Source organism: Tenrec ecaudatus, chromosome 1, assembly GCF_050624435.1.
Source record: "Tenrec ecaudatus isolate mTenEca1 chromosome 1, mTenEca1.hap1, whole genome shotgun sequence".
NCBI lineage: Eukaryota > Metazoa > Chordata > Mammalia > Afrosoricida > Tenrecidae > Tenrec > Tenrec ecaudatus.
The window spans coordinates 147332535-147347821 of NC_134530.1; the positions used below are offsets into that span (position 1 = coordinate 147332535).

General features: G+C 49.5%; 1 protein-coding gene across 1 annotated transcript in view; it reads left to right on the top strand.

Moving 5' to 3' along the window:
• CTTNBP2NL (CTTNBP2 N-terminal like) overlaps nt 1-14762 on the top strand; it is a 56366-nt gene extending 41604 nt beyond the window's left edge. Inside the window, exons 4-6 of the mRNA XM_075559417.1 lie at nt 5665-5895; nt 8155-8262; nt 10679-14762. Coding sequence (XP_075415532.1) covers nt 5665-5895; nt 8155-8262; nt 10679-12160 — 1821 coding nt within the window. The 3' untranslated portion in view covers nt 12161-14762. The remainder of the gene's footprint in view (nt 1-5664; nt 5896-8154; nt 8263-10678) is intronic.
• Nucleotides 14763-15287: the final 525 nt, after the last annotated feature.

Here is a 15287-nt window from a genome sequence, read left to right on the forward strand (position 1 = left end):
CATACACAGTGCTCACATGTATGCATCTAGTCAAAACTGGGCGACTGAATACATATGTATACACACACTAATCTGAAAGTAGGAAATCAATATATAGATTGTATTTAAAGAGAAAATATAGGTAGATACACACAAAGAGAGCTTCAAAAAGTTCATGGGAAAATTGCATTCTCTTTTAATTCCATTTTCTCCTCATATACATATATGTAAGGCCAGCTCACTATAGCAACCCTATAGGACAGAATAGAACTGCCCCTTTGGGTTTCCAAGGCTATAAATCTTTATGGGAGTAGAAAGCTCCATCTTTCTCCTACAAAATGGCTGGTGGGTTCAAACTGCTGACCTTGTAGTTAGCAGCCCAGCATGGAACCACTACCACCACACCACGGCTCCTCTCTCTAGAAAGAGACGCTTCGAAAAAGTTCGTGAAGAGATTCCGTTGTCTTTTAATTATTTGTCCATGAGCTTTTTGAAGCAAGCCCCCTCTAAGCTTGGTCGTTGAAATATCTCCTAGTCTCAAAAAAGTAGGAAATAAATTTATATTACATATAAAATATAATGAGTATAAAATATTGGTGTCAGGAGCGAAGACTGCCTCATTTTCCTTTTGAAGGTGGTAGTAGCGAAGCTGAGCATTTGGAGAGCAAGCCTGGCACACTCCGCGGAGGATTCGTGGTTTTATGGTCCGCTCTGTGTGTGTGTGGCCTTCAGCTTGTGACGGTAAAAAGTGAATGAGTTAACAATGACGTGTGTGTATGTGTGTGTGTGTGTGTGTGTGTTGTCTGCCTCAGTGATACCTTCTTTCGCTGGATCTGTTGTCTAACCAACCAATTATTTTCCTGTTGTCTGAAATGAAAACCACCATGTTTTCAGACAACGTCAGGGTTTCCTCTCAGGTTAAGTCTACATTTTCACTAATGTGAAAAGAATAAGATAACAAAATGATAGATTTTAGCTGTGTGACCAACCCCCACTCCCAAAGAAGTCATTTAAAATTTCTTATAAGCATGAAAACTCAGTCCTGACCATTCTGAATAGAGTACGCGGTCTTTATGTGATGACCTGATCGGTAAAAGCATAACCAGCTGTTCACCAAGTGATGGCTGAGGTTCGCGCCCTTATTTAATCCCTCCGACACTTGGCAAGGGCGTGTCTGTGTGGCCAGGAGAACCTCAGAAGTGACCGTGTGCCCTTCCAAGACTAGCTGATACCAACAGCCCTGGGATTGTCGTCCTGGTGCTGCCCTCCCTGTCTCGGCCTCTCGCTCCCCATTTGCTCTGTGAAAAGCGGGTGTGGCGGGGGGTGACAAGGAACCAAGACCTCGGCTGGCAGCCACGTGGGTTAGCGTGGCATTAGTCACCAGTCTCGCTCCTGCCTTCACGGTGGCTGACTGCCCCTCTGGCCAGCAGCTTCACTGCACCCTGAGCCAGGACCTTCCGACTAAACCCCACCCAGATTCCTGACCCGCAGAAACCTTGAAAGGTAAGAGATGTCGGTAGCTCTGTGGGTTTCGTAGTAAAAGTTGTCATCGGTGACCCTGTTAAGCACAGTGTATACGGCTCTCGTCACACAATTCCCCTGAGTCATTAAGCTGCCCTTTCTCATATTACAGTACAGTAAATGCAGGCATGGGTTCACATTGCACGTGGGCTCCGTACTAGAATGGATTTTAAAATGTTGTGTGAGAAAGAGCCTTTTTGGGGGGATTGTTCCCCACATCCTTTTCATTTGAAGTAGAGCCTCTAATTTTGCAGAACTCATAATTACTAAACAAGTGATAATGGGGACTAACTACTTCAGAGAAAAGAGACAGCCAAACCACTGTTCTCAGTCCAAGACCTCAGCAAAGAAATGCCTTCACCCTGTAGTGTCTTAATGATATTGGATCAGCACAGTATGGATTTTAAAAAGTCACGTTTGTGAGGGCTCAGAACTATGGACTCAAGCCTAAGAGACGGCTTCTCACAGATCTGATCGGAAATGCGTCAGGAGCTGTGCTCTGGGTTCTCGCTCCTCCCTCCGGCTTTCTCAGCCTGCCTGGGAAGAGAAGCGCTGTGAAAATGTTTGGGTTTGCTCTAGGTCCTTGCTGCCCTACTGAGCCAGTTGGAGCCCTAGCAGTCATCCCTTTGCCGGCAGTGACCTTACAGGAAAGGCTGTAGAGAGGACATGTGGCCACTGGGCAAGGGGACTTCCAACTGCTTACAGAGACTCTTTCCCTTGGTGCTTTGGTTAAGCAGTTTTCTAAACCTACATTTGCCCTTGGTCGTGAAGAGCGACAAACAGATGTGCTCTTTGGATCCTAGGTCATCCGCCGCGTGTTTTCATACCAGTTCTTTGAAGAAACAGAAACACTGAGCAGCCCTCCGTTGTCGGAGACCATTGCTGCTTAAAATATAGCTAAAACCTTGCTGTTTTGTGTGACGGGTTTAGAAACATAAAAGTAGCTGATGACAGTCTTAGCCTTTCCTTTCTCCATCCAAAATGGACTAGAAGTTATGTTGCAATTTCACTGAGAATTTCCCAATTTTTAGCTGGGAGCTGGGGAGAAAAGGAATTTTGTCCTGGGCTCTGCGGTGCAAGTCCCCCATCCGTGGGCGCACACCGTCAGTAAGGGCTCTCACTCTCCCCATTTCCTGTGTGCACATACTATCCAAGCACCCCCAACGTTTTCCTCCCTGAGCTGGCTGAAGTCGATCCAGAAGGCCGGCACAGGCTGCTCACGGCTCTGGACATTTGCGCGCTGTTCCACCCTCGTCTGTAGAGGCAGGCTGAGTGATCCCTGCAGCTGAGCTTGACCGAGACAGGCTTCTCTGTGTTGGCGCCACAAGGGAGGCTGCAAACCATGGTGAGAAGGGAACCCTGTGTTAGGTCCTATTTTTTTTTTTTTTACCAGTTTAGCTTTTGCTTGTTTGTTTTTTTTAATTAAAGCTTAGCCATTGCATAGTGAATTTCCTTTTCTCTTTTCCCTCCAAAGGGGTCCCCGTTTATGAGTGGTTAGTGGTAAGAAAATGTAGCTTCTGATGAAAGTTTAAAAAATCAGCAAGTGACAGTACTTTTCATAACTAAATATAATGTGAGAGCTTAAGTTATGTAGTACTTAGCTGTAGCTTTACAGAAAGTGTACTCGACCCTGTATTACAGGCGTCCTCAAACTGTGGCCCACGGGCCACATGCGGCCCCTAGGACATTTATCCGGCCCCCCATTTGTTTTTTTACTTCAAAATAAGATATGTGTAGTGGGCATAGGAATTTGTTCATAGTTTTGTTTTTTTTTAACTATAGTCCGGCCCTCCTAATGGGTCTGAGGGACAGTGAACTGGCCCCCTGTTTAAAAAGTTTGAGGACCCTTGCTGTATTGAAACTTTATATATTTTTCCGCCCACCCCCAACTTGGTAAAACGTGTGAGGAAATGTCTTCTTCACCTTTTTTTTAATAAATCATTTTATTGGGGGCTCTTACAGCTCTTATAACAATCCATACATCAATTGTATCAAACACATTAGTTCATGTGTTGCCATCATTTTCAAAATAGATTCTTTCTGTTTGAGCCCTTGGTATCTTCATCTTTACCCTCCTCCCCCCATGTCCCCACCCTCATGATAAATTATAAATTATTATTTCCATAGCTTACACCGTCCACTGTCTCCCTTTGCCCATGTTACTGTTGTTCAGCCCCCTGGGGAGGTGGCGGGGGTGGGGGAGGGGTAATACACCCATCACTGTAGTCAGTTTCCTGTTTGTGCCCCTTCTCCCCTTGCCTTCCCCCCTACCCTCATGGTATCGCTACTCCCATTACTGGTTCTGAAAGGCTTATCTGTCCTGTATTCCCTGTGTTGGTCGAGAGTTCTTATCTGTACCAGTGTACATGCTCTGGTCTAGCCGGATTTGTAAGGTAGAACTGGGGTCATGATAGTAGTGGGGGTGGGGGGAGCATTTAAGAACTAGAGGACCAGATCCATCGGTGCTATACTGCGGCACCGTGACTTCCTCGTTCTTTGCTTGTGACCCTTCTGTGAGGGGGTGTCCAATTGTCTACAGATGGGCTTTGGGTCTCTTCTCCAACCCCCATCATTTGCATCAACATATTTGTTTGTTTGGGGTCTTCTGATGCCTGATACCTTATCCCATCAACACTTCATGATCACATAGGCAGGTGTGTTTCTTTCATGTGGGCTTTGTGGTTGAGGAAGCTTCTTAAGTTTAGGCAGTGAGGTCTGTGTCAGTGTCAGTCTGTTTACCCACCTGTGACATTTGATGCTCATGAAGTAGTAAGTACTTCAAGCACTTGCCAGCAAAGAGATGCGGGAAGTGGGAGAATGTCTCCTACTTTGCTCCTGATCTGTAGACACACACACAGCTACACACAGCTTGGTACCCAGGCCCCCAGGCCAAGCACCGGTCATCATCCCCTGCTCACCTATCTCATCCCCAAAGCCCTGTAAGCCCTGCAGAGGCAGGAAGGAGCAGAAGGTGACAGCTGAACGGAGACTGAAGGAGGCGGGTGGAAGCAGGGCGTTTGCCTGCCGCTCTGGCTGTGAGTTCCTCGGTCCTCTTGACCCATCACTGATCCAAGTGACGGTCAGTCTGAGGCTGCAATGTGATCATAGTTATTGTAGCAGTCTGCGCTTATCTAGAGACACCTTGTTAGGCCTCTCAATAGGTACACTCATCATGGTCATGCTTAACATATTTGGGGAATGTGAGAATCACAATGCAGACAGAAAAGATGAGGTGGACCTGCTGGTCCTGGAAGCAGTCCTAAGTAGACATGGCGTGATGGCTAACGACACACCGAGTTTAACTCCCGATTCTCACAGCTTGCTAGATGGGTGACTGGGAACAAGTGACTAAAGCTTTCACCTACCAAAGAGATATGAAGACATCACCTTACAGAACTGTTAGATGTCAATAAATCCATCGGAACATAAACACTAGAACAGTGAGTCCTTAGCTGGGTTTCTGTGTTAGACTGGGTTGACTAGAGAAGCAAATTCATAGACACTCGTGTGTGAGAGAACTTTATATCAAAGAGCAATTATACATTAAGAAAACATCTAAGCCCAGTCCAGATCAAGTCCATAAACCCAATATTAACCCGTATGTCTGTTACCAGTGTGTAAATTCTTCTTCAGACTCACACAGCACATGCAATGATGCTGAATGCAGGAAGAAAAATCACAGGCCAATGGGTGGAAACTCTTGTGGATCCAGTGAGAGTGGAAGACCTCAGCATGGGCAGGTGTCTCCACATGGCTCCACCAGCTCCAGCACTCTAGCAAGTTCCATGTGTCTTGTCCCCAGGAAGACAAAGCATAGAAGATCTGTCCCACCTCTATAGAGGAAGACAGGCGTTCCCACAATCCTCAGGAGAAGGCCATGCCCACATAAAGGCCTCATTGGCTATGGCCTGATTGACAGGCTAAACTCCACCCCTTTGCAAGTTGACAAAAGATTATGTAACGGCTGCAGTGAGTGTGTTCTCATTATACGGGCCACCTTTCTGATGTTAGTTCTCCACCTGGATGGGCCTATCTGATTTGCAGTCCAGGGGGGCCTGTGTATTAACAACCCTATCCTTAACACGTAACTTCTTGATAGCAAATTGCCCTCCTCGATGGTTTTAAAAAGGCACAAAGACTGATTTTGTTTCCCTGCCTCCCCAGGCGCAGCACCGAGACACGTTCATTGAAGAGCGCTATGGGAAGTACAACATCAGTGACCCTCTGATGGCTCTGCAGAGAGACTTCGAGGCTCTCAAGGAGAAGCACGACGGCGAGAAGCAGCCCGTGTGCACAAACCCGCTCTCCATTCTGAAGGCGGTGACGCGGCAGTGCAAGAACATGCAGGAGCGCATGCTGTCCCAGCTGGCGGCCGCCGAGAGCAGGCACCGGAAGGTAGCTTCACAGGGGCCAGGGCTGCAGCGGAAGGCCCACTCCCGCGGGCGGTCACGCTCGCTCAGCTTGGGGCCTCACCGGTGTCAAAACGCCCTTTAGTTTACCCAGACAACAGGAAACCTGGGCAGTGCCCGACACCTCTTTACGGTGGCGTTCCTCCGGCTCTGGCGCGTTTTTTTCCAGCTCTTGATCATCTAGACCCTGGCAACACACCGGGGTCTGACGGTCTTGTAGCTGAACGCAGCGCCCTCTGTTGGCTTACCTGAGATTAACAAGTATTTGAGGAATGCTCTGTGAGGCATAATCAACTCTGTGCCCATGGACTTGGGGGTGTGTACAGCAGAGCGGGAGTTTACCTGGCGTATAAGCACACGCATAAGCCAGTAGATGGTTTTCATACTGCTCGGAAAACCACAAACCGTCCCTAGGGTTGGTGGCTTTGAAGCGGTTCTTCGTTCCGAGGACAGTGTGTGTGGTGCGTGCTCACGCTGCCTTCTCCCAGCCCTGCCCGGGGAATGCCTGCCTCCCAGGGCCTCACCTCGGGCAATTCTAGCACTTGGGAATTTAGTCCCCAGTTTGGCATTTACTGCTCATATTTGGACTGTCAAGAGGCTTGGCTAGAATCTGCATTTTTAAACATCCGTACCAACAAGAGGGCGACATCATGCAGTTAGGAGAAAAGTTTAAGCTGAAAAACGGAATTAGCAGCTGTGAAGTTTGGTGGGCCCTCCTGTACTTTTCCGGTCGTGTGGGCTAAGCCATCCGCTTAAACGAGGTCTCATAAAAGGCCTCACGTCTCTCACAGAGATCCAGGGAAAGGGCGGCACGGGGGCTCCTCCCCACTGATGTGACTCGGACATTCCAAGAGCCTCCAGAAGGCCACATGCTTGTGCTTTCTTTGGGGGTAGGGGGAAATGCAGGGTTTTTTTTTAATAGTTTTAATGAAGTTATCGAAGTTGACCCAAAATGGAGAGGCAAGAACGACATGATCTGAAGACATTTGTGTGATAGGCAGCCCTAATTGCCGCTTTGTACGTGAGGGAGTTGAATTGTTTGGAAGAGCTGGCTGGCTCTCGCCCGTGGAAGGCATAGTGCCGGGACACGCGGTTGTGCACTGTGATTTGTAGAGAGGAAGACATTAGGGGGATCCAGACCGCCAGTGTCAGACAGTTGGGGGATGCTTACCGTCTTCAATATGTTTTGGGAATAAGGTGTGATGTGATTGGTTGTGCAAACACCTCCTTAACACCAGTTGCTGCCTCTGTTGTTTTCACTGTCATCCTAGGAATGGCTAATGAGGAGGGGCACTGAGAGAGAGCCACTGTGCCCTGGAGGTGCATGCGTGGGGTCTGGGCAGCCCAAGGAGGAGCTACACTTCCCCCACCCCCCGACCCCCGCCAACCCCACTGAGGAGAGTACACCATGCAGGCAGAATCTCATGGGAAACATCTCTTTAAATCTGTAGTTTTCTTAAAATTAAGCCTAATCCCTCGGCACCAAGGAGAAGTGGAATAGGGCAAGAAGGTTAATTAAAAGGCCTTGAACAAAATCTCCATTTAATATCCCATAATCAAGCATTTTTGCAAGCAGGATGAAGTCAAGAGAACCTCTTCACCTCTTATCTAACGATTTATAAAGTGCCTGTTATTAATTAATCAAGGCACAGACAGGATGTCGCCCACTGAAAGGTTTCATGTCAGACACTCTAGGCAGGCGATGGGTCCAGTGGTTTAGCCCTGAGCAGGGCTCCGCGGCTTTCCCGTCTGTGAACCCACCTGCCTGCCTCGGCCACTGCCCCGAGTTGCACCACACTGCTGGCTCACCCTGGCCTCCTCCCTCTGCTGGTCTGCGTTTGTGCAGACGTCAGGGAAGGTAGGCGCTTTCTACATCCTGGCACACTTGTCCTTTCAGGTCTCCACCCTTCCAGACCATGTGCCTTGCAATGGCCCGGGCTAGGGCTAGGGTGGTCAGCCCATACATACACCAGGGCCGGCCCAAAGCTCACAGAGAAAAGACAATGGAAAGATCATTGGATTTTTCCAGACATGTTGAAGCCCGTGAGAGAGAGAGAAAGAGAGCGAGAAAGTGTGTGTGTGTGTGTGTGTGTGTGTGTGTATGTGTGTGTGTGTGTGTGTGTTTCCCTGATCTATGGTACCATTTTAGGCGCTTATTGGTTAGGTGGTTAGTATTTGATCACTGTATTCTAAGAAAACATAATTGTTTGATATCGGGAAGTAACTCTAAAAAAATGCTCTAAAGGTAATCCTAGACCTTGAGGAGGAACGGCAGAGGCATGCCCAGGACACAGCTGAAGGAGATGACGTCACCTACATGCTGGAGAAGGAGAGAGAGCGGCTGAGCCAGCAGGTCAGTGAGGTGGGCAGGCCCACCGGGCATTGGCTTAGCTGCCATTCCTCAAAGGTGGTTCCTCTGGGTGGCTGTCGTGTCCTTCCCGAAAGAGGGCTCTGTGGCCAAGGAAACTTGGGAACTACTGAATTAAACGTCCTTGAACAGGCTTGGGGGGGGGGTAGTCATTTAAAATTTATTTTTAAGTACTTTTCTTGGGGGCTCTTACATTGCCCATCACAATCCATACATCTATCCATTGTGTCAAGCACATTTGTACAAATGCTGCCATCATCATTTTCAACGCCTTTTCTTTCTACTTGAGGCCTTGGTATCAGCAGCTCTTTTTTCCCTCCCCATCCCACCCTCATGACTCCTTGATAAATTATAAATAATTGTTACTTTCATATCTTACACAGTCCACTATCTCCCTGCATCCACATTTCTGTTGTTCGTCCCCCTCATAGTCGGGGGGGGGGGGTGTTATATGTTGATCATTGAGATCAGTTCCCTTTTCTCCCTCTTCTCCCCCCCCCTTTCCCCTACCCTCATGGTATCAATACTCCCATTATTGGTCCTAAGGGATTTATCTGTCCTGGATTCCATGTGTCAAGAGCTCTTACCTGAACCAGTGTACATGCTCTGGTCTAGCCAGATTTGTAAGGTAGAACTGGGGTCATGATAGTGCAGGGGAGGGAGGAGCATTAGAGAACTAGAGGATGCTGTGTGTGTTTCCTTAGTGCTATACTACATCCTGGCAGGCTCGTCCCTTCCTTGTGACCCTTCTGTGAGGGGATGTCCAATTGTCTACAGATGTGTTTTGGTCTCCTCTCTGACCCTCCTTATTCGCATCAATATTATTGTTTGTTTTGGATCTTCTTGTGCCTGACATCAGATCCTGTCAACACCTCGTGATCGCACAGGCCGGTGTGCTTCTTCCATGTGGGCTTTGTTGCTTCCCTGCTAGATGAGGTTGAGCAGGTTTTTAACTTCATTTATTAGAACCTGTCAAACGGAAAAGCACACTCTGTCTTCAAGAACAAGACCAGGTATGCTACTTAATGATCTGTTTTCATAAATTATTTTTTGACAAATAATGCTCTTTGTAGAACTAGTGTTCCACAGAGTGTACTCTGGGGAACACCGACTTAGAGCTAAGACTCTTTAGCCCTCGTGACTTAGGTCCCCCACTAAGAAGCACATTTTACGTCACAACCAAGTACATACACGCACACACCCCTGAAACAAAAACACCCTGAAAAGATCTTGAACTCGTACAGTCTTCAGTACCAGTTGAGGCACCTTCAACCTTTTCCCTCCTGCCCAGTCTCTGCCTGGGCCTTGAATAGGGTTGGGACAATTAAACAGACAATGTTTATTTTTTAAATAGGGTTTGAATTAGACTATGTATGGGACTTTTGTTGTTGTTGTTTTTGTATGTTAGATAAGGGGGCTTGTTTTAACTTTTTGTTGTGAATTAGGTGAAGGTTTGCAGGGCACATCATTGTTTTCCACTGGGCACTTCATGCATATTTAGTTTCATCCCGTGCCGGACAATCCTCTGATGTAGCTTCGCCCTTCCTGCCTCCTCCCTGTGTGTCCTAGCTCCATTCCTCCTGTTCTAACCCCCCTCGACTTTGTCCTTAGGTGACTGCCGCCCTTCTGGTCTCAAAGGGTCGGTTCTACTAAAGGGTGCATTGCTCCCCGTGTTACTGACTGGCTGAACTGTGCCCCGTCGCTGTGAGCTCACTTCCAGACCTGGGAGTGCCTGTGGGCCGCAGTCTCAGGGGTCCTACCAGTCTCTGTTGGGCCAGGAAGCCTGTTCTCGTTTCTGATTTTGAGATCCGGTCCACATTTTCCCCCACTTTGTCTGACGTTCTAATGAGATTCTTTTCAGAGCATTTGGTCCTGGAAGCTGGGCAGCATCTAGTTCTTCTGACCTCACGGTCTTGGTGACTGAAGGCCACGTGGTCCATTAGTCCAGTGTGTCTTTGATTGTCCTCACTCTTCTCGCCTCTGGACGGAGAAAGACCAGCAGCTGCACCAGCGATAGCCGCTCACAAGCGTTTAAGACCTCTGTCGCTCAGACCAGAGAGCATGTGTTTTCCGCTGTATTGCCTGTAGAATCTGGTTGCTATCCACTCTCTTTTCTGTCTTGACCGGCTCTCACCCTGAGTCCTCCATCTAGAGAGCAATGTGGCCTAGCCCCGCCCACAGCCCCCGGCAACAAAAGAACTGGCAGCCCCTCGTTCCTCTTGTGTCCTTCTGGTCTCACGTCCTGGGAGTGTTGGTCTGCGCCCCACAGCACGCATGGCCCTTCTGTGTGCCCGAGAACAGTCAGCCAGGGCATGCTACTTGACCATGATGGTTTCAATACAGCTTTTTGTGCGCTGTCTCTAACCAAGATGTGTGGTGGTGGTTTGTTTTGCTTTTCTAGTTGGAATTTGAAAAGTCCCAGGTGAAAAAGTTTGAGAAGGAGCAGAAGAAGCTGTCCAGCCAGCTGGAGGAGGAGCGCTCCCGCCACAAGCAGCTGTCCTCCATGCTGGTGCTCGAGTGCAAGAAGGCCACCAGCAAGGCCACCGAGGAGGGCCAGCGGGCCGGCGAGCTGAGCCTGAAGCTGGAGAAGGAGAAGAGCCGTGCCAGCCAGCTGGAGGAGGAGCTGGCAGCTGAGAGGAAGCGCGGCCTGCAGACCGAGGCCCAGGTGGAGAAGCAGTTGTCGGAGTTCGACATCGAGAGGGAGCAACTGAGGGCCAAACTGAACCGCGAAGAGAAGCGGACCAAGACGCTGAAAGACGAGTTGGAGAGTCTGAAGAGAGCCGTGAAGGACCTGGAGGCCTCCCACCAGCACAGCAGCCCCCAGGAGCAGCCGCCACAGCCCACCACCCACTCCAAGGGCACAGCGACCGAGCCGCCCGTGCTTGTGTCTGCCTTTTGCCAAACAGAGAGTTTCCCAGCAGATAGAACCCAGGGGGGCAGCGTGGGCAAGGGCGCAACCAGCGGGCTGCCTGGCCCCACCACTCTTCCATACTCCTATGCAAAAACCAATGGCCACTGTGATCCAGAGATACCGAGCAGCAGGGAGTCGATTGCCAGCAGCGGTGGGGAAAACCAGGCGCCACCACGAGAGAAATCTGTGGGGCTGACCCAAGAAAAACCCGTGGAGAACGGTGGGTGTCTGGTAGGCCCTGAGTCTCCAGTGCCAACGTGCAGCCACCTCCCCTCTAGCGGGAGCTCGCTGTCCCCCAGCAGTACTGCCTCCTCCTCGCTCACATCCTCCCCCTGCTCCTCTCCCGTGCTCACCAAGCGCTTACTGGGCTCCGCGGCCAGCAGCCCCGGCTACCAGTCTCCCTACCAAGTAGGGATCAACCAGCGGTTCCATGCTGCACGACACAAGTTCCAGTCCCAAGCAGACCAGGACCAGCAAGCAAGTGGTCTGCAGAGCCCTCCGTCCAGGGATCTGTCCCCCACCCTCATAGATAACTCTGCTGCCAAGCAGCTGGCCCGCAACACAGTCACACAGGTGCTCTCCAGATTCACCAGCCAGCAAGGGCCCGTCAAGCCCGTCTCTCCCAACAGCTCCCCCTTTGGCACCGACTATCGGAATCTGGCCAGCACTGCCGGCCCCAGAGGAGACTCCAGCCATTCGCCCACGCCAGGGAAAGCGTCCGGTCCTCTGAGCCCCCTGTCTCCAGGGATCAAGTCTCCTACCATCCCCAGAGCGGAGAGAGGGAATCCTCCACCCATCCCGCCCAAGAAACCTGGCCTCACCCCGTCTCCGTCCACCAGTGCTCCCCTGAGCAAAGCGCATTCCCAACCGGCCTCCCTGGCCACCACCGAAGACCTTGCCGGCAGCTGCTCCTCCGGTGCCGTCCTCGCCAATGGCAAGGATGTGGAAATACTTTTGCCTACCAGTAGCTAGTCACTTAGGGGGAGGACAGGCAGGCTGGGCATCTCCACACGTGACATTCCATCTGATTCCGCTGAGAGCTTAGAGTCAGATCGTGTTATTTATTTTGATAGTAGCTGAAACTGCCTGTCTGATCCATTTAGTGTATTTTCCCCCTTTTGTATTTTCTTTTTTAACGAGAACCCAATTTGTGTGGATTTTTATGACTCACATCTTTGTAGTGATGCTGGGAAGGCACTCCGAGACATCTCTAGCCCGGTGGTCACCGTCAGGTTGTGACAGAGAGAGCTAAACTCTTACTGGTGGTGGCTTGCTGCCTGATTTGGGACCAGAATCTCTGAACGCACATTTTGAATGCATGCCAATTTTTAGTCCACATGAACATGTTTTAAAAGTGCCTGAAATAAGACTGCCATACGAATGTGATTCTGCAGCAGAAACACAAACCGGATCATCGTAACTGCAGAGAACGAGGTCCTCCGTGAATTCTGAATGTTAAAAACCAAAACTGCTTTTAGCCCTCGTTTACTGTCTTTAATACAAGCCTTGAGTCCCAGAACAAGGCTACAATGGGCAAACGGGCCCTTGGCTACAACGTGCAAATGGGCCCTTCCAAAGGTGGGTGTGACCTGGCCACCTGCTGAGCTCCTCCAGCCCCTGGAGGAACCCACCTGAGCACTAAGTAGTTGGGGTGCTAATTTTTTTGTACTTCGGAAAAATTAAGAACTCCCAGCTTCCTGCATCCATTCTTGAACAGAAAGAAATCCCATCTCCAATCAGAAAATGTCTTCAAACATCTCCTGTGGTGGAAGGAACTCTGGTTGCTGTTAATTTGAATCAGAATTGACTCACTCATTCTGTATAAAGGTTTGGAAACCGAGTGAGTTCTTTATTCCATAATGCAAAGCAATAACTTAAAGCTCACTCACTTTGTGATATTGTCAGTCAGAATTACATAGGTTTTACCAAATTGCCACACACATGCTCCAAACTGCCAGCACTTGTGTACGTATCTGTGAAACCAAATTACTGTTTGCCCAGATGGACAGGTATGTATATTGTAAAGATAAACACCCCTTGAAATGTATTAACATGCACACACTCAAAACAGGTGAGTAGTGGTGTGGTTAGATATCTGGAGTTTTCAGTACAGCCTGAAGGGCAAGTACAAATGCACACTTATAGATTACCTACCAAAGTCGCCACACGTGGCTGGGATCCAACCAAGGGCGGACTCCTGTGCACAGGCGGGTGGTAAAATCCTAGATGTAAACCAGGTCACCAGCATCACACACAGGCAGAGGGACACCAGCCAACCCCAGGTCCCAAACTCAGCTGCAGGACCGAGCGTGGAAGTGAGTGTGGCAGGTCACTCGGATGGAGTGAGGCAGAGGGGAATGCTGGGAGCTGCCACAACCGCCATGCTCCTGCCCCGCCTGCTGCCTGCAGTACAAAAAGACCAGACCAGGGTCACCAGTCCAGCTTTTCATGAAACCCACGTTTTTAAATATCAGGAACCGATTCAAAAGTATTGAAACACTGCTGTTAAGCAAACACTTCTGCAGCTGGATTCAGGTCTCGGGTCCCACAATGACAGCCTCTTTCCTTTCTAAAAACTTCAGTCATTTCCATCTTAAGGAGGTTGTGTGGACCAAAACCTCCAGTTTTCAACTCTCTAGGCAAGTATAGCTGACAGCCTTAGGATATCCTGACTGCCCCTCCCCACACAGGACTATGCCCCAGATGCTGCACTGGTCTGCGTGTGTCGGTGGGGATCGAGGCTCTGCTGTCTGCATACACAAGTCTTGCCAGCTTCCATCCCAGAGCCCGGTGCCTCTCAGTAAAAGTGAAATCCCCCCCACCCTCGTCCTTGTTGGAGGGAAACCATGGGCTGGAACTTGGTATGTCTGTCTGTCATTCACAGTGAGCAGACTGCCGATGCTGGTTGGTGGCGTGATCCCGACCAAAACAGCAGAAATTAGACTGCCTCCACCACCCAAAGCAATCGGGAACTGAACTTCCTGCCCACGCATGGCCAAAATGAATAGCGTTCATGCTAAAATGGCCGAACTTCTGAAGGGAAGGGCCGCAGTCCCAGCGTGCTAACACCTCTCTTGCTTTAAATGGTGATCTTCAGTGGCACTTTGTGCTCTCCCTTTGTCTGGGCACAGATAGAAAGAGATAGATCTGCATATAGAGAAAGATGCTATAAGGAAGTTTATTTCTTAGCAAGTGCACTGAATAATGTATGTCTTTTACAGTGTAATATGGGGGTGGGGAAATGCGAAAGAAATGTGTATTTTTGCTAGTTGCCTATCTTCGGAGGTCAATAAGCACAATAATTACAATGGATCAAACTAACGCCGATAGCTATTAGAGGTTAGCGTATACGTTTGCTGTAGATTGTGTGTGCCGAGTAGAAGTGTCAGGACTCACATGTTGGTATTACTCCGTGTCGCGCGAGCTGTGTTGCTGACCATCTGGTCTGTGCCGCACAGCCACTGAGCATTCACTACTTACTCACCTCTGTAAAGCCAAATGGACCAACCGAAGTCCGCATTCCTCTTTGTAGCAGACTCCATTAAAAGATGCTAAACCAGACAGTCCAGAGAAATGGCGTCTTACTCATGCACAGCAAAGGATGTTGAACAAGGCATGTTGGGTTGGGGAAGGAGCAAGGGATGGGGTATTTGAGGTGGCTTTAAAAATGAAGCCAATGCCCCCCCCCAAAAAAACACACGCAAACACCCTATATACACACCAAAGCTAACACTCTTGAGCATCTTAGACCTGGAAAAGCCTGCCACAATAGTAGTTCTTAAGCATGTTGGCATTCTGAAACTTTGGAGAGTCTAAGAAGAGTAAGCTCTAAACCAAAAGGACCAAACTCACTGCCATTGGTGCACTTCTGAGCCATAGCGGCCCTACACATCAGCAGAGCGCCATTGTGCCCCTTCCTGAGGGGTAACTCCGGCCTGAAGCAGGCTGGCCTGGTGGTGAGCAGCCGATGCATGGCCCGCTGTGCCACCGGGGCTCAAGAATAAACAAGCCCAACTGCCCCGGAGCCAATTCTGACTCCTGGTGGCCCTGTTGGCAGGGCAGGGTGTCGTGTGGTTTCTGAGACTGACTCTGGGAGTAG